At 40.8% G+C, this 24119-nt stretch overlaps 1 protein-coding gene and 1 non-coding gene across 3 annotated transcripts; both read right to left on the bottom strand.

Moving 5' to 3' along the window:
• Nucleotides 1–9109: 9109 nt before the first annotated feature.
• thoc5 (THO complex 5) lies at nt 9110–23253 on the bottom strand. 2 transcript variants are annotated; one of them, XM_030777731.1, is made up of 20 exons: nt 23172–23253; nt 21660–21757; nt 21039–21188; nt 20100–20207; nt 19855–19952; nt 18976–19122; nt 17865–17979; nt 17373–17505; nt 17066–17143; nt 16176–16219; nt 15963–16062; nt 15060–15168; nt 14599–14700; nt 14288–14386; nt 12933–13063; nt 12431–12534; nt 12235–12322; nt 11939–12054; nt 11561–11754; nt 9110–9862 (listed from the first exon to the last, which is right to left on the bottom strand). In XM_030777731.1, exons 2-20 carry the CDS (start codon nt 21753–21755, stop codon nt 9799–9801), a joined length of 2076 nt encoding a protein of 691 aa, XP_030633591.1. In that variant the 5' UTR covers nt 21756–21757; nt 23172–23253; the 3' UTR covers nt 9110–9798. The 2 variants fall into 2 exon arrangements, with proteins under 2 accessions (XP_030633591.1, XP_030633582.1); XM_030777722.1 differs by having other exon boundaries at nt 12933–13044; nt 14290–14386; nt 21045–21188.
• A 439-nt stretch (nt 23254–23692) lies between these two features.
• trnad-guc (transfer RNA aspartic acid (anticodon GUC)) lies at nt 23693–23764 on the bottom strand. Its single transcript has one exon. It is a non-coding gene; the product is annotated as a tRNA-Asp (tRNA).
• Nucleotides 23765–24119: the final 355 nt, after the last annotated feature.

The following is a 24119-nucleotide window of genomic DNA, read 5'->3' as shown; positions in this document are numbered from 1 at the left end:
ACAATCCAACATCTGAAGGTGTTTTTCCTTGGAATGTTTTTCAGGAAGGCTGTCGGGGAGGCCGTGGAGAAGAGGAGGGTGGAAAATGTTGAAAAAGAAAAAGTATTTTTGAGACGCAGCTTTTTCTTTTGTGAATGGTTCTGCCGTTAACCCCTCTCTCAGGGCGTCCATTCTTTCTGCTCATATGCAAGGTCAGCAGGCAAATGACGCCATTTCGTTTCTTTGAGGGTTCATTCATGAAAACCTTCTTAATAGGAAATGCCTCATCATAAAGACTACATTCACTAGCAGCCTGAGCTTCTGAATTTTTAAGAGTCCTCTCTCCTTGTATAAAATGGTCTACACTGGTGGGTCTTTGTTAGGAAACTACAGGGCATTAAATGTTTGTCATTATGAATGAGATGGCAGATCAAAGACATTGCTTGACAGTAGAACCTCAGTTTCTTTTGGCCACAATGGATGCTCTAATATGTTAGAAGAGAAGTCACCAGTGCACACTAGAGATTTCTTTTTTAATCAGTGAGTAGGTCTAGTTTGCTTATCTGTAGAAACCAGATTACATTAGATTTGACGAGATTAGATCAAACTATGCTGTGATCGTGTGTGAAAGAGAAAAGAGCTCTCATCTAAACACAAACACTGAGAAAATGGTGTTAATGGTTCATCCATTACCACAGCAATAGCGGTCTTGCTCAGAGAAATATATGTACCATCACTTTTCCATGGAACAAAACAATCATTTCATTGGATTATAAAGAAGGGTACTGATTGGTATCGATAGTTAAACTAATTTAAGCTGCAAAAAGATCTATTCAACTCTCCATTCACTGAAGTGTAAAATAAAATCCAGTGTTTCTCTTTTCCCGGGTATGCATATGGTTTTGAGGCGGGAGGAGGAGAATTCCAGTGGTCCGTCTGGAGTAGGGAAGGTGTTTCTTGGGGAGGACCTTTCTAGGCATCAGATTCTGGCCAGTGCTCCACTCACAGATGTTTTTTTCATAGCTAATTTGTTTACGTATGAGGAGAGGTTTGTAATAAATGGAACATTGGCAAAAACACATCCAGTGCAAATGGGAACACTCACCAAAACAAATTTTTTAACAAACATACTCCTTTGAGTATAAACAGATGTGTAATATCTCCTTCAATTTCATTTAATTTTTTTTTTTGCTTTGACTTCCCTCCTTTTCCATTTACTTTCTCCTTGAGTGTAAAAGACAGAGGACCATCTAATCCTTCCTCACGTTTCTGTAAGACCAGGACAGCGAGAGCAAGATGCCTAAGATTCTAACAGGGAAACTCTGATATATGTGCTTTATGAGCCCAGTGGAAAAGGTGAGGGGCGGATTCATAAAGCGAGCTTTGGGGTTTATTCCCTGTTACTGATGTTAGTCAGAAACAAGAACCTTTCCAGTAAATTCACATCTGTTTTTTTCATATAATGAGAGATGAGGTCAAAGCCCCCTCATCAAAAAATCTTTTCAGGCAAAAGTGTACACAGACTTTTGCCAAGCATTAGTTGGTTGCCTATATACAGTTTGTAAACAGTCAGGTAACTGTGTCTTTTTCTTTCCCAGATCTCTGAACACTCACCTCACAGACAGACTCCAGACAGTGCTAAACAAAGTGAAGAATGCTTTAATGGAAACGGGGCTTTAGTGGAAACAAAATCACCAACAACCTCTCATTTTTCCTCTTTCTATTAAAATTAGGTCTTCAGTGTTTCTTTAAGGATTGCCTCCCCTCTCTCTCTCATTCTCTCTCGTTCCTGAGGGGGAAGCCAGTGACCTTTCTCCTTTGAAATGTGAGGGTCAGACGGCCTAAGCGTCCTGAATCGGGCTAGAGATTTTACACGGCTGCGCAAAGCACGTTAAGCGTTTACATGCTTGTGTGCGCGCGTGTGTGTGTGTGTGTGTTTGTGTTTCAAAGTGTGTGCCCAAGTCTTCAGTAACAATACAGCCCAAAGCAGACCAAAGTACTTTTTTTCGTTTCTTTTTTTTTTTTTTAAACACTGGCAACTGCAGTTTTAGCGTATTAGGAAGGAGAGCCTGGCCTCCTGCCCGAGACAGTACAGATGCCTGCTTTGTTGAATGCTAAATGGACTGTACAGCACTGATCAGTGCCGCTACCTCAGTCCTGCTAAACATGTCTGTGCTTACGCTGAAAAAAAAAAAGCTGCTTAAAGACCCACATATGGAACTTGTTACTATGTTCAGAGAGTAAGAAACAGCCAAGGCCAAGAAAAATGTTGTAATTGGCCAACTTACAATTATAAATAGAGCCCAAAGAGATGTTGATAAACAGTGGGGTGGAGAGACAGTAAAAGTGTGATGCTGATTGTTGAAAGTGGACCTGCATATGGTTCTGACTGATTCCATTAAACCAGCAGTGTGGGCCTCTCTTAAACACCTTCTGTGATTTTCTTGCTCTCACCCCCAACACACACACACACACACACACACACACACAGACCCCCACACACAGAATCCTCATTTCTTCAACTGAATATACAGTGGTTTCACACTCTCTCTCGCTCTCTCTCTCTCCCTCCCTATTATATACACCCTCCAAAAGGAAAGAGGGCAAGTTCTGGCTTAAAGAAGTTATTAGCCTACTTATCCAGACAGTACACTGTTGTAAGTTCACTCCATTATGTTGGTCACAGACATTTAAACTTTCCATTCAGAAAAAAAGATGAAACTGATTGGTGTTATTTGAAAAGGATCACTGACTAAATTTTACCATCAACCCTAAAATCTCTAATCTCAAGACTCTAAGTTTTGAATCCTAATCTGAGGGGAATCAACGTTTTGGTCAGCATAACATTCAGAAATTAACTTTATGGTTGCTGGGGACGAGCATCTCCGTTGGCATAAACATTGTACGTATTTTTACAGTTTGCGACAATGTGTCCATTCCCCTGTCTCAAGCTATGCAATGTCTGACAGTTGTTTGAGAAGGAAAAGTTTAAATATAAGTGTATATGTAATTTTTTTCTTGTCTACCTTTTGGGTGGTGTAACCAAGTGTACAGGAACCCAAAGCTCTGCATTAAATATTTGCTATAACATGGTAGATGTCATGAATATGCGTGTGTCATTCTGTCTACATCTGAAGAATAGACATGTTTAGCCATCTCTGTGTCTTGGCTGACTCGCTAAAAACATTGTCTGTTTTAATAAGATATGGATTTTACTCACAGTTGGTACATATTCATGTACAGGCTAATTTGGATCCTCTATGTTGAGAGGAAACATACTTAAAAATTGTTTGGGACTATTTGAGGATCTAATGAAGAGGATACAGGAGGATATAGCGAAGCCTGGTTACAGCCAGCTTGTTGATCTCAGTAAGTATGTTGATGTAAACACTTGTGTAAAATACATTAGATCTATTATATCCTATAGTGGAGACACTGAGAGAACACACTCTTCTTGTAAACTGGGCAAGTGTATTACCATGTCTCACACAGGTATCAGCTACATGAAAATATGCATCACAGACAATGTTTAAAAATGGTTCTTTTATATATATCAGTGTATGAGATGGTTAACAATTTTCACTGCATATTGAGATCAGCCAAGAATACATCTGTCCTGATGATAACTAAAAGAAGGCCCCTGGTCAAAGTTTCCCTTTGGAGAAATTAAGGTACTCATCCTCTGAAAAAAGGCAGCCCCGTTACAGAATGGAAATGGAAATAAATCAATCTGATCTTGGAGAGGAAACCTGAAAAATGCTAATGAAGGTAAATGATCACCCTGTTCCCTGGGTCCAGTCCTGCATGTTGTTGTTTTTTTCCGAAGGGTGTTCTTGACTTCCTGACAGTCCTAGGCATTACAGTCTTTCCTGTAGAGAGAGACATTTTTCTTTTTAAGACACCAAAAGTTACACCTTTGCTGTGGATCCAAATCTACCTCAAATATAGCTTCCTTGGAAAAGACTTTCACAATTTTCCAAAGACAATTTACTTTTTAAATGAAAACATTATTTTTGAAAATATTTTGGAGAAAGTCCAGGATTTCTTCAGAGGTAAGGTTAACACAGAGTGTGATCCTGTCCCAGTGAATGTGAATGTGTGAATGTGACAGTGAGTGATCTGAGACTCAACACAGACATTTACCATGTTTTAGTTTGTGCAGTTTTAAGGTTTAAATGCTGCTTTTGGCATCATAACATACTGATTAAGCTTTCTTTGTCTCTCAATCAGACCAGTTGGGTTGGCTTTTCTCCAATCAAAGTAGGTAACTCCATTTTTACCCTGAAAGTCATAGGTTCCCAACTGGGGATTTTGCAAACCCCCAGGGACTTGTAACAGTACTGTAGGAGGTTTGTGAGATTGTAAATTTATATTCATTTAGTTAAAATTTCAAGGGGATATTTGAGGAAAATAATTTGGGATGAAGGGGTTTGACCAAAAAGGTTGGAAACTTCTGATCTAAGTGATCATGTGTTGAGCTAGCATGCTGTTGTGTATGGCATTCCTCAAGGATCCATTCTTGGTACACCACTGGTTTCCCTCCACATGCTCTTGCATGGTAAAGTCATCTGTTAACATGGAGTCAGCTTCAATACTTACACTGCTGAAACACAGTTATGGAAATCTGTTGATCTAGATGCTCTATGTACAAACTTTCAGCCCATCACAAGGGTCAGGAATTATAGCATGTGTGTTTTGAGTAGGGATCTCTTCAGTTCTCTCAATTCTATTAATTCATTCTTTAAGCCTTACACTAATTAGGGTCGTGGGGAGTGCTGGAGTCTGCTGGAGTGTTCATTGGGCAAAAGGCAGGGAAACACCACAGACAGGTCGCCGGTCCATTGCAGGGCAGATACAAAAAACACATTCACAAACAGGGGCAATTTAGTATCTCCAGTTCACCTGACTTACATGTCTTTGGACTGTGGGAGGAAACCAGAGCCCCACACAGAAAGGACCCTGGCCACCCAGCTAGGAATTGAACTCAAGACCTTCCTGCTATGAGGTAACAGCACCATCCACTACACTGTGCCACCGCCCCAACCTCTCTCTTAGTTTACCAAAATACACTCTAAAGATTTCAATGAAAGTATTTCTTTTCATTACAAAAATACTTTTATGTCATTTGGAACAGTATACTTTACAGCTGCATAATGTGTAATATGAATATACAGTATCAAATATTAAAAATGTCTAATCTCATTGACAGCAGTGATTTGGGAGTAAAAGCTATGTTACAAGTGGAAGATGAAGGGCTTGATGTGGTAAGAAACTGTGACACTGAGATACTGTGACAACTCTGCATAAGAGGAAAGGAGCAGGACACCAAATATAAGATCTTTGGTTTGATATCTTGTTGTGAACCGGCCAGCTTTATTTATTTTTTTAAGGAAAATGCCAAGCTAAGGACAGGCAGTGAATGAAAGGTGACAGTCTGTAGTTATGCAGAGTAAGAAGTCAAGTAGTAATTCATTCAAATTCTTTTGTTCATACTGACTGTTTTTAAGCTGGAGCGCTTTAGAATTATAATTATCTCCATACTCTTTCATTTTTTCCAGAGTGTATCTGCCTCCTGTTCACTCTGTTTAGTTCATGTGGAGCAGTGTTGGTCCTTGTAGTTTTATGAATGGTCTTAGAGGTTATGAATGTTATGTTTTGTGAGGATAGTTCCACCTCATATAGTTTTATATCCTCTGTATTTTTATAGATTTTTGTCTTCTCTGGAGTAGTATACATGGCCACGTGCAGGAAAACAAACTGCATTTGATGCAAGTCAATGGATTTCGTCCAAAGTTTGTACTGAAACTGAGGGGTGGGTTTGTGTGTGCACTTTTTACCGAGAAGTCATTCAGTGTAACATCCGTTTTACAGCCAATGTTTACTCAATATACCGTTTAAGTCATTTCACAAAAATGTTTTTAACTGAACTGTTTGAACAGGCTGCAACTGTGTCTTTTTTGTTTATGATCACTGAGGCAGGCAACTTTTCACCAGGCCAAGACCCCTCTTATTCTAAATGACAGTGGCGTACTCATAACTTAAAACAACCAATAAATAAATGCTATAAACATCTCCCTATGAGCGACGAGGCTAATATGGAAATGAAGACAAAGGTCAATGATAAATAATATTTGTCACAATGTTAAAAACTCTAACAGAACTGCAGTAAAAAAGTAAGAATGATTCATTCAGTTTGGGAAGTGAAGTGTGGTGCAAGAGTTCAGGTTCCGAGTCACATGAATTTGTGTCATCACTAAGGACCTATCTCTGAGTTTGTGAATGATTTTTCCTTCTTGTTTTTCTTTTGCTTAGTCTGCAAGCCTCTTCCCGTACTCCGAATAATGTACAGTACATACCCGTGAATCCAGGCAGGAAACAGTTGTGAAACGTCAAATCACTGACAGTAAATAGCAAGAGACAGCCAAAAATGTAAAAGAACATGACGATCCCTTATTGACTATTATCAACAGACTGTCTTTTCATGTCCGTTCAAAGGAACGTGACAATTCAGCTGGAGCCTCGCCATCACACGTGGCTCCTCCGGTCCTTCCAAACGCTTCAAACGTCAGGTCAGTCAAAGATTCATGGCACTTGGAAAATGGAAATAAGGTTATGCAAGTCGCGAAGCGGGAATGCGTAGCTGGCAGGGTTGGATGGGAGGTGATGGTTAACATCTGTGTCTTCAGGATGTAGTGCCTTTTCATATCCTGACGTGACTCAGCTGGGCTTTCTCCTCTGGGTGCGGATGAGAACCGCAACGCTGCATTCAACACTTCAGCACAACACAGCATTAAGTTAAAATTGACACAAAACAACAGGAAAAACTCAAAAGGACAGAAAAACTGAAACTCCAATAACGTCATGGATGCATTTATCCACAGAGCCTTGGAGGGGTGCTGAGGACACATGAAAAAGAGGATTGGCAGCGGTTACCGCAATTAGCACGGGCGAAGATCTATATTTACATCGCCTCTGAATAATTAATATTGACGGTCTAAGATTCAGAAGCAGGAAACTGTTAGATATTAGACGATTTGATCCGTTTAAGCCATCCAGATGTACGTTTGCTCTGTAGAGGCTACGGCAGTAATGTGACATCCTGAGGAATCATGACGGATCTGCATGACTGTGTACTCTCATGTGTAGCCTACCCCCTGAATAAACTCAAACACTGTGTAAGGACCATAGACTCCTTGGCATGCTCTCTGTCTGTAATACACTTGTAACTGTAATGATAACAATAATAATAATAGTAATAATAATGATAAAGTATACCTGTGTGAGTGGACAGAGGAAGGGAGGAATTGGAGGGGATAGGACACTGGACTTGCTTGGGCATTTCAGTGTGTCTACAGGACTGGTGTAGGCCGATGTCGGTTTGATAAATAACATTTTTTGGTATCTATACAGGAATGTGGTTTTGGCTGTAAAATTGAATTTAGAGTGAGATATGTGTTTTGTTAAATGAAGTACCACAATGGTGATGTTCTTCCAGAATCCTTGCACTTCATGCTTTCACTGCTGAACAATTCAGTCGGAATGTTTCATTTAACTTGTGGAATGCTGTTGGATTCTAATCCATAGCTTGGCACAAACTGCTGATGACTCAGTTTCCCCAAAACTCAGTGTGTTCATTACAGATTTTTTTCCATAACAATTGAAAATGTTTGAGGCAAACATGAGTTGATAAAAAAAAAAATGCTAGGCACAATTTGCCATCTTGAACTGTTCTCTGGGTTCTGTGGAATTCGGTGAAACTGAACATTCCGCTAGGGTCCCACGTGGCGTTCTGTAGCTTTCTCTCTGATATCACTGTTTTCTTCTATAGTTTTTCTGCCCTAAAAGTGAGAGGTGGCTGAGGAATGGACTAGAAAGTGGCAATGTTGGATTTTGGCAAACTTCCTGTCTTGGATCACAACAGAGACACGACAGCAGCTCTCCTCTTTAACACACTCAGAGAGACTTCCTTTAAGAGGAAGACTGTCCTGTTATCTCAACTCAACAGATTTTTCTGTAGATTCCACACAATTCCCCACACACATCTCATACACACACCTTTGTTAAAAATATTTTATGAACCATAACGAAGGTTTGTGATGGGGAAATTGAGTTTGTGATGCGAGTGAAATGGTTTCTCATTGTGACAGGATAAGCTGGTTGTAAAAACAAAGACACATGTTTATCACAGATGTTCAACAAGTGAAGAACTAAAGCCACTGCTGACCAGGGCTGTGAAAGGAGAGAGAGAAAGAGCTGAATCAGCATGTGGCTGTTTAAGTACGGGTGGTCCTCACACTTCATGGTGCATCTCAGATGCCCCCCCCAACGCAACCCAAGCAACCCCTATTCCTCCAGCCCACTTTACTTTGTACATGTGTGACCATATACAGTCTATCTGGGCCATCAGTTCACCAGTCGGGTTCAGACTTAACCAGCTGACCAGTGCCATACAGACATGAGAAAAGACTACTTCTGCTTCCCTTATTCAGGCCAATTTACCACTTTCCTAAGCAAGTTTCAAACCACAAAAAAAAAGTCAAAACAAGATGTTTCACAAGAAATCCAAAACACCAAGTCTGAGGGAGAGACAGACTATTAGAGAGAGAACTAAATGAGATTTACTGAGGATCTATGCATCTAGCAAGGTCTCTGCTGAGATGCCAAACTGTAATTGCTGTTTTAGTTTAAAACTAATGCAAAATATAATAAAGTTATGTGCTTTTCCTTTTCATATTAAATCTATCATTCTTCAGTTTAAAGATCCTTTTTCCTTGGAATGTGGCTTTGGCCCAGTTGTGAAAACTTCTGTGAAAATTGTGACATCGCGAAAACATGCTCACAGTTTCTAAAGTGCCAAGAGCAGTTACTGCTCACATCATAACGATGAAGTGGCTTTTCTGTGGGACACAGCCACAGACATTGTACGGTCAATAAGAAACGCACACATACAGTGCACCTGACACAGTCAACACCAAAGGCCAAAACACTCTCCCTAAAATAAATGACTTTATTAAAAAAAAAAAAAAGCTAAAGTTAAAATGCTACCAAAAAAAAAAAACAGTTTGCCACATGTATTTTGTGCTTACACAGATGGCAGTAATTAATTAAAACAATTAATGACAGATTCATGGTAGTTGCTTCATAAAGGATTAGTATTTACAAAATTGAAACCAGAGAAGAAAAACTGCAGCAATACTCCAAACACACTCCAATTTTGAAAAAAAAAAAAAGTTTTACTTGGCCTGACAAACAATGCCTATAAAGTCTACAGGAAATGAGGTAACTGTTCAGAATGAACAAAAACAGTTATACAGTTTCTTACTATTTGCCAACTCAAACCATTAAAAATCATTTATCACTCAACTAATCAGTTATTTCGTTCATTTTTAATTCATTACATACAGGCAAATGTGTAAACTGACAATTAAAAATAGAGACGAGTATAATGTCGTGCTGCTATTTACAGGTCTGTGACTACACATTGTTAAGATTAACTAAAGAGATCCCCACAAATCTTGAGTTATCATCCAATCCAAAGACATGGCCTAAAAAACAATTTCCCTCAACAGATTTAACCCCCCAAAATCCAGGACGCATGACAGAAACTGTGCACTCCCCTCCCTGAACACATTTGTAAGAACATAAACACACACACACACACTCAGGCTTTTTACTCTTCATTTACGACAGACTCCTCAGCTGTTTTCTCCATTTCTTTCCTTTTTTTATTATACAACTGATATAAAGCAACACTACATTAAAAAACAGTAGTGTAGGTTAAAGAGAATGAGGAGAGAAGTGATGGATGTGAGGGCAGGTTTAGCGATGACTGAAGAAACCTTGAGGATGGTTATATTTGAAGGGCTTCAGACGATTGGGACCCCTGAAACACAAACAGGTACAGATGGCCGTCAGGATGAACACAAGTACACCAACTGTATGTAAGGGTTATGAATGAACACTAATATGTGTATGTGTACCTGTATGTGTGTGTTAGGTGTGTGTATACACGGCACATAAAAACATTATACAGAATAGTCACAAACTACAGTAGTTATCATAAAGGAATGAAAGAAAGTAAAAACATGAAAAAATGAACCACATAGTTCAATGCAAAAGCTGAAGCTTTAAATAATCTAATTCTATTTGTTACAAAGTCTCTTCCTGTACTCTCCCAAAACCCACAGGATAAATGGCCCACTTTGAAAGCAGAAATGTAATCAGTCGAAATAAAACAAACCAAGGGTTCTTTTTTTTTCCACAAAGACATGATTTTTGGCAAAGATGCCATCTTTATGTCGCTTTAAAAGACGTGAACACAACAATCTAACTCTGATTTTTCATTCTGTCCCTGTGGTTCTCCTTAATTCAAAAAGACTCATTTTCATTTGGGACAAAACAGTAATTTGTGGTCTGTTATGCTTAGAGTTATAATCTCTCAAAAAGACTCACTTGTGTGTGTGAGTGTTTCCAACCACCTGACTAAGAAACCAATGTTTTTGCAAAAAATCTCGTGGTACCTGGTACATCGTGTCAAGCTGATGTTCCTGCAGTTTCCATGGTTACCCATCACACTAGCAAAACCGATTCTTTCAGACCGACCTTTGTCAGTGAAGTTGCGATAGAACCCTACCAAAAGTGACATCACTCACAAATGTAGTGAGTGCATTTACAGCAGGCCTTGTGTTTGTCTGCAAGTCATGGTTTGAATGGTGTGAACAGAATGCATTGAATTTGTGAAATGTGATGCAGTTGCAAAAAATGCTTAGTTTATTTGCTAAGGGTTCTTTTTGTGGTTGTAAAATGCTGTATTTGTTTGTGAAATGTTACATATTTACAAACTGTGCAGTTCAGTGTTTGGGAATCGCAGGATTTTTGTAAAACAAGCTGCATCTATTTGTGACATTCTGGCATGCATTTGGCTCAACTGCTGTTCCTGAATACCTGTTATATTCCAAAGGGTTGTAAAATCAAGTAAACTATCATTAAAAAACAAATCAAAACATAAAGGAACCACCGGTAAATAGGTTCATATCTACTATAGATCTCTTGGCTTGGAGACCAACTCATTCCTGGACTCCAGTCAGAACAACACACACACACACACGCACACACACACAGAGGCCAAGCCAACAGTGCTGAGGGGTGAGCCAGTCGTGTGCAGTGCATTCGCTCCTTCATTTCTGAACCTGGAGGAGGGAGGAAGGTGCTCTGGCTATGCTTTATCAGGACTGGGGAGAACCTGTAGCTGCCAAGTGCTTTTCCTCACTAAGGGCAGCAGTAACTTTACAGCACTCTTAAACAGATCATCACTGCGTCTCAGACGTCCACTGCTGCAGGAGAACTCAGTTACATCACAGGCCGGGTGGACGACAGTGCTCTCTCCAGAATGCTGTTGATTTGCTGTGAACTGAACTAAAGACCTTTCTTAATGCCTTTATTGTTTTTGTGCTGCATTCTGAATGCCCTAAATGTGTTAAGCCAGTGTCCTACGTTTCAAATATACCTATTTACACACATACTAAAAAAACATACTTAAAATAACAAAACCAAAAAAACAGTTGAAATGTGGTGAACAAACCTGGCAATGCGTAGGCACATTTTCTCCCTGGGGAATTCTCGTGGTCCCTCTGAACCATCTGACACCTGACTCTCTGTCTCCAGATACACGTCAAGACACACACACAAGCGCTGGAGCTGATTGGTCAGGAGCTGAAGGCCTGGGCGGGGACCCTGAAGCTCCGTCCTAAAAATGTTAACCTCACTCTCCATCGCCTGCAAAAACACCACTTATTTAAGGGGGCATGTATGTGTCAGTCAAGCAGGCTTTTGCTATTTCACAACATCTCACTGATTATCAACACCAAATACACACAAGGTAATTTTACTTCTCTTAATTCATTGTAGGCAGAATGTAACATTAAGAGCAACAAAAAACTGTAGCGAGTAAGATCCTTACCCTCAGGTTGTCATCGGTGCGGCCACTGCGTTCTCCTTTCCAGATCAGAGAGAGAGAGAAGAGGGGAGTGACCTCAGGATAACGAGGATTTAACACAACCGCAGCCTGGAGACGAGCTGGACAGAGGGAGTGACACACAGCTGTCAACACAACAGGCCATTCATATACACCTCACTGTCAACTTCTCACTGATACTGCCCACTGACAATACATACAATACTTAAGCCCAGACACGAGCTGAAATTCTTATTTTTTTTCTGAGTAATTCCTTCGCATTCTGTGTTTTCATCACTCACCCGTTCCTCTTTCAACCACCGCCATGAAGAACAGGTCAGTCTCCTGCACCAGACCAGCTTTCACCACGTGCTGAACAAACGGCAGCTCCTGCAGTCAGAGACAAACAGCAGAAAGAGAAAAAATGTTCAGTTAAATTCACAGTACAGGTAATGGAGCCCTTGCATTTGACAGTGGTCTGTGTAGGCAATGACGTACCGTAAAGTCCTGATGGCTCAGGGCAGTCCAGCGGGTCAGGCGAGAGACCACTTTGGCCGGGAAGAGATGCTGACACTCACTGGACACTGGAACTATATTGTGCTCTATGAGAAAGGACAGAGAAAAAAGGGGTTTGTCTTCCTCTAAAATTCTGTGTATGTGTTCTATTGAAGAAGTTTTTAAATGGTACTGAATGAGCTGTGTTGACAGCCTGATTGTCTCGTCACCCAGACAAGTCGAATAGCTTTAGCTGACTGAGTTGATACCTTTAAACTCATACCACCAACAAACAGATGCATTGCGTTTCTATTAATATACGCACAAATGTGTGCAAAACAATATATTTCTCACCGTACAAATGCACTGTCTGCAAGAGTGGCTTGACTAAGTTTGTGACTAGAGTTTGTGTATGTGTTAACGTATATGTTAGCGAGCCAACCATGTCCCGTGTGCGTACGTGTATCTGTGTGTGTGTGTGTGTGTTAACGAGTCTGAGTTTTACCCAGTGAGCTGAACTGCTTGTATAAGGCCAGCCGAGCCTGTAATCTCCCTCTGAGCATTTTCATAGTGATCTCCACATGACTGGCACTCAGAGAGCTCACAGCCTCCACTGTCTGAAACAAACAAAACAAACTCAGTGTTACAAAAAACAAAAAAACAAAACAAACTCAGTGTTACAAAAAACAAAAAAAAACCAAAACAAACTCCGCGTTACAAAAACCAAAAAAACAAAACAAACTCCGCGTTACAAAAACCAAAAAAAAAACAAAACAAACTCAGTGTTACAAAAACCAAAAAAAAAAACAAAACAAACTCAGTGTTACAAAAACCAAAAAAAAACCAAAACAAACTCCGCGTTACAAAAACCAAAAAAACAAAAAAACAAAACAAACTCAGCGTTACAAAAAACAAAAAAACAAAACAAACTCAGTGTTACAAAAAACAAAAAAAAACAAAACAAACTCCGCGTTACAAAAACCAAAAAAAAAAAAAAACAAACTCAGTGTTACAAAAAACAAAAAAAACCAAAACAAACTCAGTGTTACAAATACCAAAAAAACAAAAAAACAAAACAAACTCCGTGTTACAAACCAAAACAAACTCAGTGTTGCAAAAACCAAAGAAACAAAAAAACAAAACAAACTCCGCGTTACAAACCAAAACAAACTCAGTGTTGCAAAAAACAAAACAAAACAAAAAAACCTCAGTGTTCCAAAAAACAAAAAAAACAAAACAAACTCAGTGTTACAAAAACCAAAAAACCAAAAAAACAAAACAAGCTCTGCATTACAATTCTCATACAACTATCACAGCCATCGCTAAAATTACACCTAAACACAGGGACTGAACGCTGACACAACAATGTGAAAAAACTCAAAGTATCAAGGTTTTTTTCCCCTTGATCCTTTCCCCACATTAGAATGACCAAGTGCTCCTAATTTTCTTATCATCTCATGTAGAACTTCAGCCTTGACATGAGTGAAATGACATTTCATTTTCATTGAATGACCATGTCATCTCAGCCTGGACTGGTGGTAAAGACCATCACACTACTTTCACTCTATATCTCACACTGCACTACTAACAGCCCCATCTAATGGTAGAGAATGTCATTCATGTCATTCTTCCCATATGTACACAGATGTACCATCACAAGCAGTAGAGAAAATGAGGCCAGTGGTGTGCCCTCTAACCCCTGCCCTCACACAGGAAATGTGGCCCAACTGCAGTCTATGCTAACATCTGACAGATTTAACCAGCTCTTGTTCCAAACGGCCCATCTCGTAATGAAATGCAACATGCCATGTCAAACTGTTTTTTGGGTTTTTTTGTGGGGACACATGAGTTGCTGGACACACCTGTGGGTTCTCGCTGGGAAACTGGAGTCCTCCCAGTCTTTGGACCCAGAGGTAAGGATGTCCCAGATCCGACACGTAGTCAGCAAATGTCGTGATGCTACAGGGGGAAGAGGTCACAAGGTCAGCTGGTCATATACTGGCAGATTTATAGAGGATACAACTATGAACTAACAACTATTAAGATAAGACAAATGACTACAAACAGAGCGATTAAACTGTCATCTCATTTTGTTTTGTAAGCCTGTGTCTGTTTTCCAAGCTACCAAAATCAAGAAATCATCATTTTATGAAACTGAAGACGAGTCTTACCCGACTTTGTCAAACTGGTAGCGGTTTGCTGGGTTTGGTGTGTCTTTCCCATGGTCAGATGGGTAGAGGCAGCTCAAAAGGATCTCACAGTTCAACAGCTCCCTGGGTTTAAGAGACAGCGAGACACTGGGATGGAAACCGTGAACTCTGACAGTGTGATACAGTGACCTCCACCTTCACTGACAGCAGAGTGTATGTTTTCATTCATACAGTTTTAACTAAGTCACCTCATCTCAGCTATTACATCATCTCAATACAGTTGGGACTTTGACTACAGCTACAGACAACAGGATCACAGACATGTGGAAAAAAAAAACTTTTCAAAATGGAGAATTTTGAGAACATAATTAACAGCCTGGGAACCAGTTTCTACCTTGTAACACATATTCAAACACATAGATGAACTGGGAGGTATGTATTCAAACACACATACAAACCCACACACACACACACAACCCTACCCTGCACTGATGGGTCCAGAGAGTTCAGCCACAGTGGACACTTTGGCCTTCACAGTCAGAATATTCAGATTCATCAGGTAATAAAAATACAAATGTAGCACACTGCCATCTGAGAGAGAGAGAAAAAGAAAGAGAGAAACAAAGAGAGAGAGAGAGAGACAGAAAGAGAGAAACACAATATTAGACTGACGTTAACTGACGTTAACTTTGTACATCTGAAACAACTGAGGAATGTTTGGTTTGTAATTGACACTGTCCATGCAAACAATGAAATTAAGGACAAGAGGAACAGAACAAACAAGAGTGTTGTGACAGAGCTGATGAGACATGTGTCCAACCCCAACACTACATGCATAAACACACTGCGGCCAGAATCTGCTAAGGAAAATGAACTGCTCCCATAGACAGCCAGTCACCAGGCTCTGCTTCCCTACTCACGGCAAGATGGCAGAGAGAGACGGGATCTGGCATAAACAAGCATGAGCTCACAGCCCTGTCCTGCTCAGTGTCAACACCCAGACTGTTACTGGTGATGTAATGGAGCGGGGAATGTTTTCCTGGCACACTTTACGTCCCTCAGTACCAGCCGAGGAATGTCTGAACACCACAGCACATGTGAATGTTTGTTAGTGACCAGGTGCATCCCTGCATGGCCACACTTTACCCTTCATCACAGGAAATTGTGTCACAGCATGTGTGGACCCACAATGACTCCATGACCGAGAGGTCACTTTACCAGAGTGGTCCCACAATGACTCCATGACAGTGAGGTCACTTTACCCTAGTGGTCTGCCCACCCTGATCCGGTTCACTTCAGGCGTGAAAGCATTCTTGCTTCATTGCACTGAATCTCTCAAGTGTACACATACTGACACAGACAGACAGACAGATACAAGTGCACACCTTTACATCTGAGGTCGACGCATAGCGAGAGGGGGTGTCGTTTGAGCATCTCTTTCCGTTTGTCATCCAGCTGAACCCCGACGGTCGCCCGTCTTCGTTTCTGTTCAAACAAAAAGACAAGGAGCTTTGAGAGATCCTGAAAAAGCACTGGCTTTGATGTCAAATGATCAGAGACAGAGAAATTTCCTCTCTCTGCATGAAGAAAACTCTCACCGTGTTCTGAGGCTCCTCCTCTGCATCCGAATCACTTTCATCATCTGAAAAACACACAGACACTCACTTCAACATCAGGTTTAACACTGTGGCTTTTTACACTGTCAGTGTTTACATTAAAAGGGACATTTATGTCATTGTTATAATTTGTCAAACTGTTTTGAAAACTATTTAGAAAACTTTTTGGTGAGGTGTTCACTAAATTACAATGCACAATCCACAAGCAAAAGGGATCCAACAGTAACAAAGTAGCAAGGGACCAGAATTCAGTAGTTTGGAATTTACTGAACGGGCTGTCAGTCAGGATTCCATTATGAATCTGGTGCTTTGTTTTGAATGGAACAGACTGAGTGTTTTCTCTGGGCTGTACTCTTTTATTAGTCAAATGTTTAAAGGTATTTAAGTTGAAATGTTCTGGCATGTCATTGATGAAGAGGTTTCAGTCCTACAGTAACCAAAGGACACAAAGGCCTAGACTGACTAACACTATCAAAGTAATGGCTTTTTCATTTGATTATTATTATTACTGCTATTACTTGTCTCTGGTAATCTGCATTAGTTAACCAGTCTAGACTCTAAACCACCCTAGGAAAAGTCTGAAAATGTAACTAACGGCAGCTTTCAATAAAGAGAATTTAATATTTTGCTGTTGCTTATGTCATTTGACTGTAGCTACTTCCTGGCTTGAAACATTCCCACTTGAAAGAGTTCACCCCCACAGGATATGGGGACTGAACCACACTCTGATCAAATGAGAAGAATCTACTGTAGCAACACACATGGTTATTCTGTGGCTCATTAAGGGGAAGCCAAACTGGGAAGAACGTGAGAGAGTGGTCTGGATGGACAAAGGCACACTCTTCCACTGAGGTCTGTTACTATGATTTTACCCTGAGAATCTTCCGGAGGCTTAGACAAAGCCTTTGCTTCATCCACATCACCACTTACAGTCACAGACATATTTTTATCTGAAAAACAAGACAAATAAAAACCCCACACATTTATAGAGGCAGCTTCTGTTAAAACAAAGCAGATATTTATATAAAATTTAAAAATGCATCTTATAGCTCGATGAACTAACACTACCCTCCACATCGAGTATATAACAGTAATGTGTGGGTGTGTGTGTGTGTATGTATATGTGTGTGTGTGTATACGTGATGTGTATGTATATGTGTATATGTGTATGTGTGTTACCGCAGGCTTGTCCATAAGCATTGGCCTGTACCAGCAGGACATAGAGAGGTGGGGGCAGATGACGAGCAACCTCCACCTGCTTCTGCACACGCTCAAAGGGCATGGACAGGTACTCCTGCACCGGGAGTGAGGCCTGAGAGAGAGACAGAGAGACTGTATAAAACTTTTAAAAATATGTTACTATGTCTGTAATGGTAGGTCATGAAATGAAGCTACAAAGAGAGGGCATTAATAAAAATCATCTCTGATCAATCCTCATAATCGCATCATAATTTGGTCAACTATAACCCTAATCCATTCAGTTCACTCTACAATGGGCAGCTGCACATACGTTTTTGGTAAGGTTCACAAAGTTACTGACTGCAGTACAAAGAGTGTTACTTTGCTACTCTGCTCTCTCATAAATACAGACACATTCAAATATATCTTCATGAGTACTGATTGGCAGATTTTGGTTAAATGGCAGTCCTGACATGACCATGTATTAATTACCTGCATAATGGCCTGAAGGCCGGGCTGGAGACTGCTGAGGTACTCTCTCTTCTGCTGGATGCCCTTCAGAATCTTCTCCCTGTGGTTCAGAGAGCTCTTATACTGCTCCGCCAACCTGCAACACACAGACAACAGCGTCACTGAGCAGCCTCTTACTCCTGTGTGCAATGCATCAAAAGGCAATCGCACAACACTGGATCGCGGCTCTCTCCCATCCATAAAACACTGTGCAGCACGCCTCTGCATCTTCCGCACTGCTTAGACAGAAAGCTTTCCAAACTGCAGGGATAAATAACATCAAATGCATTACTTGAGAATTTAGCATGTTCCTTGTTACTAAACTACTAAATGAAAATTCTTCTTGGTGAGAAGTAAAAATGTCAACTGCTCCAGGATGAAAAGCACTGACCTGGGTTTACAGATTGTATTGTGACAAATGTAAATGTTATTAACAATGAACACTTCAGTGTGTGAACAGACTCAATGCTTTGACCAGTACACTTCTCTATGTATCTACTGCCCCCTAGTGATGCGTTTCGTTACTGTGCTATCAGCTTCCAGAAATATGCAGCTATTTAAAATATTTTAGTTACGGTATTACTTAAGACGTTAAGCGGTGGATGACGAATAAAACAGAAATTGAACTATCTGGTCCTGGGACTGACAGGAATATGTCGACTGCTGACAAAAGTGTGAAGAGTAATTAAGGCTTAGGCACTGCTGCTTGTTGACAACCAATTCATTACTTATTGGCAACCGAGTCATATTCCATTTTCTGAGACTGTGCTGGTTATTATGAACATGCAAAATAATCTTCACCAAATGTCTGTTGGCCTCCATAGACCATACAGCCAGGCAGGAACATTTTTTAGTCTGAAAATAGGAATAAGGGTTGGGGGTTTCATTGGAGGAATGAAACTTTCAAATATCAGGTCAGGTTTTCCTTATGTGAGTTAATTAGTCCACTTCACATCAACTTTTTTTTGTAAGATTCATATAAAATTGAAAGATAATCACATAGATGCACTATCACAAGAACTTGTCATTTTGAATCTCTAATTTCTCTCACAATTCAACACAACCGTCAAGTGTAAAATGATTGTATAACTACCTCTTCCGCTGTTCCAGTTCCCAGTCCAGACGAGCAAGCGTGAGCTGGTGGGGGTCGTCTTTGGTGAGATGGGGGCGAGAAATTTCGGGCGGAGCTTCTTGGAAGAACTCGTCCACAGTAACCAACTGAATATCCTCATGCTGGGACCTGACAAAACAAAAAATGTTTACATAACACATTTCACAACCCCTCACGCTGATACACCGTCAAAAACAGATACAGTGACACAAAACTCAACAAAAAGTAACGACAGTCTTGACACAGGTGAACAAAAAAATGTAAAAAACAAGTAATAAGCTATATTTCATGTTAAAAAAAATCTACTTACTTACTTTTACCTCTTAAAGTTAATCTTAGTTTAAAGGAACTGAAGCATTTCAAATAAACAGCTTAGAAACCATTATTAAAACCATGACTCTCCTGTAATGCAGACCATAAGTTATTTCCACTGAATGTGTAAAAAACATTCAACATGCTGGAATGTACAACTAAAACAGTCATACGATTTCAAAAATGATCGCACTAAATACAAAAATCTATTGTGCTGATCATTATGAAAATGGAAATAATCCACGCCAGATGTCTGCTGGATAAAAACAGACCATAAAACCAGACATGGACATATTTTAGTCTGGAAAAAGGACCAAAGGTTTGGAGGTTTCATGGAAGAATGAAACCTTCAAATATCAGGGGTCAGGTTTTGCTTAGGTAAGTTAATAAACGCAATTTTAAACAATTTCATTTCCACAAACAGTTGCAACGTGGGCTCTCCCTGCTCATGAAGCAGACTGAAAGATCTCTGGGGCCAGTGATTCCAGGGCACTGACCAGACAACACACTCTGAGCCCTGAATGTGAAAATAGGGTGTGAATCACTCACTTGAACTCCAGGCATTTGCCGATCTCTTTCTGCAGGTGCATGACCTCATAGAGAAGATTCTGAAGCTGAAGATGCAACACGTCCACTCTCTGTTTAGCCTGGGGAAAGAAAAGAAAGACTCAAGGCAACTGAACCTCTTCTTTAGACACACTCTTCAACTGGTGCCAGCACAATTCCAAAAACCATCAATAACCCCTCCTCCCCGCCCCCGTTCTTCTCCCTATAAAAGCCGGAGCCCTGCTGACCTCGTGTGTCTGGTCCCGCCCTCTCTTCAGTCTCATGTGTGCCAGACGATTCAGCTTCTTCAGAGTCATGAAGAGGACAGAGCCCTGCCTGCGGCGGCTTTCCACAAGCTACACACACACACACACACACACACACACACACACACACACATACATATATCTTAAAAAAACAAGTCAAAAGGGCAAAATAAATTATCCCAAACATGAGGACCATGCACAGTGGCTAGGTGGTTAGCACTGTTGCCCATTAGCTAGAAGGCCCTGGGTTTGAATCTCGGCTGTCGCAGGTCTTTCCTGTCCTGTGTGAATGGAGTTTGCATGTGTTTGCGTGGGGTTGCTCCGGTTTCCTCCCACCACAAAGACATGCATGCTAGGATTAGTCACCTGTCAGTGACCTTGACCAAGGCACTGACAAAAAGACCTGGAGTGCGGCTGCCGACTGCTCCTAGCTCATATTGTATGTGTGTGCGCTCACTGGTGTTAGGCTGCATTTCAGCGTGTGTGTGTGACAAATAAAGTATGTGTGTGTGACAATGTGCTTCTTCTTGACAATCCTTTGGACGTGATTTAATGAATGTGTGGTATTCCTAAAATTACTAGTGCATATTATATAATAATTTGATTACATCCCAGGGGATCATTTCCATGATGTGATAATGTATGGAACATACTAAGACAACTTCAGTGTGTTGAGGTATACCTTTTTTTTTAATGGATTTTAATGGAAAGAGGTCCTTCTGCCTATTTAATCTACCATTATTACATCTTATTCTGCTGTCCGACAGAGGTAAATGTATGGCGCAGAGTAAAGACAAATTCCCTAAGCGCTTTACTCTTATGAGTGACATAAATAATGAGACATAACCAATACATTAGTGGGACAGTATCTGACTAACTGTGTGGTCATACTCTGTGTGTGAGTGTGTTCCCCCGTCAGACACTCACCCCGTCTTTATCACCGCTGGCCTTTAGCTCCTGGATTTCAGCCATCAGTTTGGCCAGTGCCTCACAGGTGTCTTTATACATCAGATAGTCCTGTTCTGGGTCCCGCCCCTCCAGCTCCGCCTCCTCATTATACACACGCACGTCCTAAAACACAAGCATGTCACTCACACACAAGGACGTACACACAAAATCCTAAATGAATCCCTTATCTCTCATCTGACTCTGGTCTTACATCGGTGCCTGAGTTACAGATTAATAAATTACATTTTAGTTTGTTTACTGACATGTGTGCTAAACATCTTCATAATCAGTAATGTAGAGAGAGAGGAGAGACTTGGATGGCAAAACTGAAATACAGGGCCCATCTGGTCCAACTGGGCGTTACAAGATTTTAACTCTCGATATATTACAAAACCGATTTGTAGTCGCCAAACTCATTTTGGATCTTTTCTGCAGTTCTCCTGGGCCTGCACAGGAGTGACATTCTGACAGGTTCTCTAGCAGGCTACACATTTACCAGGAAAAAACCCCTACAATATCCAGTCAGTCACAGGCTGGAGAAACTACGGTATAAACAGTGTCAGGTAGTCACTGGGGAACAGAGTTTTCACCAACCTGGTCGACCTCTCCCCGACCCCGCTTGCCCTCTGGTGTTCCGCCATCGTTCCGGATCACCTTTGGTTTCCGTTTCTTCAGTGAATCACTGGACATGTCTGGAACCAAGATTATGAAACCAATACATTATACCTTACAACCTGGCGGTGGGTAAATGTGGACAAACTTGGAATCACTGGAACACATTTTGGTTTTAGTTAGCATATTTATACCCAGATAGCTAACAAAGCCAGCTTTAATAGGGACATCGGCAATTCCATGAATATGTCAAAGACATCAAACAACCGTGTACTAGCTATTTCTGTGGTGAGTTGCAGTTTTGTGGTGTTTAGAATCATGTAGTGTCCAAACCTCATCGTTGGGCTGTGTATTTACTGGAGCTGACTAACTCTGTTAAGTCACAGGGACGGAGATAAGACGAGGACAGGACAGAATACCCGCTTCTTACGCGTCACAGGACTGGATCAAATGAGGCCTGGATTGTTATTGGCTGAATTTCATAAAGCACCAAATGTGGACATCATACATTATGCGTAATGGCATCTTATGAATACAGTAATGACAGTGTGACTACTGACAAATCCATATGTCACACGTTATGATGCATTCTGCAGGCCTTGTAAGACATTATGAATCATGTATAGTGTTACATGAAGGCATTTGACGTGTTGTGCACACGATCTTCACAGGTATTGTTCACATAACTTTTATTGTGCTATATTGTACATTCTCCCGTTCCATTTCCTGTAGTCCCAAATTCTACAGGTTTGCACACCAAAATGTTGTGAAGGTGTCTGTCTCTGTCAAACATTCTGATGTGTTCGATATGTTGCCTGTTATATGTTGTCTAGTTATATTGCTGTCTACAAAATCTCCCAGACAGCAGGACCTGTGCGTTCTATGAGCGCTTCTTGACTGAGTTTTTACCTCTGTCATTGAGCAAAATGTTTGCAGCTTCAAGGCAACACAAAGGAAGCAAATACAATGAACAGCCAAATACATGTTCATCCGCTAATTACATTCTTTTCAAATCTACCGATAACCGAGTCCGTGTGACGCAACACTCCAGAGAACAGATGGTTCGGAACCCCGGCCACACATTTGAGAGCAGTGCATGTCACAGTCTGCAGCGCCATGAGTAAATGCATGATGCCCGAACCTGGACAGCGGCTAACGGACCAAAAAACTGTGTGACTAAATCACGGATCATTTAGTCACATACATCGTTAATTCATACACTGTCGGACATCTGTTTTAAGTTATTGGGTGGTCCTAAATCCATATGCAATTTAATTAACCGTTAAATGAATTGTCTTGGACCTTAGGCAGTGCTCTGTGCGTAAAATGTGGTCATGAAAGCGTTAAGAATCTGCTGTCTATGCTTTGTAAACCAGGTGAACAGGCTAGCTATGCTATGCTGCTTTCCTTAGTCAGGGATTTTTCTGACGTGACCAGTCGTTTTCATACGTTATTAGGTTAATTAAGTTTCATATGATTTCAGTAAATACTCACCGGTAAACGGAGGGGCGGCTATGTTTGAACTCCAAATAAAACTTTTTGAGTCAAGCTGAGCACACCTCGGAGAGATATTGTCCCTTCCTCTAGCGCTCCTCCAGTTCTTCTGAGGATGAATGACGGATTTAACCCGCCCTGATGTACATCGCCTCCTAGTGCATTGGAGAGTAACGCAACAACGAATGGTAAGCTTACAGCGTTGAGGCCCCTGGACAGTTGAGGGCTGCATTCCAACTCCATTCTTTCAAAAGGCTCAGAATAAAAACACAAAGCATACGACACTTTTCTTACTGTTTATTTTATACATACACATCCTTCCAAGTGGTTCAAATCTCTTGAATAAGCTCTGTCCACCTTGTGAAGCATGATAGCGACTTCTTATAACACCTAGCTATTGGAAAAAAGTACGAAATATCGTTCAATCTGAGGGATGGAACAGAAGTTGACAGTAAATACAGAAGTGACGAAGGAGAAGATAATTCTTAATAGCAAACGTGGACGGTTAAAAAGCTTAGTGCCTCCCCGTCGGGGAATCGAACCCCGGTCTCCCGCGTGACAGGCGGGGATACTTACCACTATACTAACGAGGACGCTGGTTCAACACGTAGTCATTCATTGTCATATCGATGTTCTATTATCCCCGCCTTTTTGGACTGTATACAAGGCTCTGTACAGCATTTTCAGCGTCTTACCCGTGAAAAGGCATGGCCAGCTTCCGTACAATGAGAGGATAATTTGAGAGGTTTTCTAGGCACGACAATCAACAGTTTGAGGATGCCAATACATTAAAAACGTGTCACACAATTTTATTTTAAACCAGTCATAACCTTAAACTCCTACACTTGCCTTTCACTTGGTGTGTTCAAAACCTGCTATAACATATCGTGAACTTTTCATTCAGATACTAGAGGTCCACACAGAGGTAACAAATATAAAATAAACATA

This window comes from Chanos chanos, chromosome 1, assembly GCF_902362185.1.
Source record: "Chanos chanos chromosome 1, fChaCha1.1, whole genome shotgun sequence".
NCBI classification, from domain to species: Eukaryota; Metazoa; Chordata; class Actinopteri; order Gonorynchiformes; family Chanidae; genus Chanos; species Chanos chanos.
The sequence above is the reverse complement of the archived record's forward strand: the minus strand, read 5'-3'. Positions and strand labels throughout refer to the sequence as shown.

Excerpts from the sequence above, each read along its gene's own strand:
- thoc5 (XM_030777731.1), bottom strand. The coding sequence starts at position 21,755 with ATGTCCAGTGATTCACTGAAGAAACGGAAACCAAAGGTGATCCGGAAC. Across the intron at positions 19,123-19,854 it reads GGCAAATGCCTGGAGTTCAA|GTCCCAGCATGAGGATATTC; the intron begins GTGAGTGATTCA and ends TTGTTTTGTCAG. Across the intron at positions 11,755-11,938 it reads GCACCGATGACAACCTGAGG|GCGATGGAGAGTGAGGTTAA; the intron begins GTAAGGATCTTA and ends GTGTTTTTGCAG.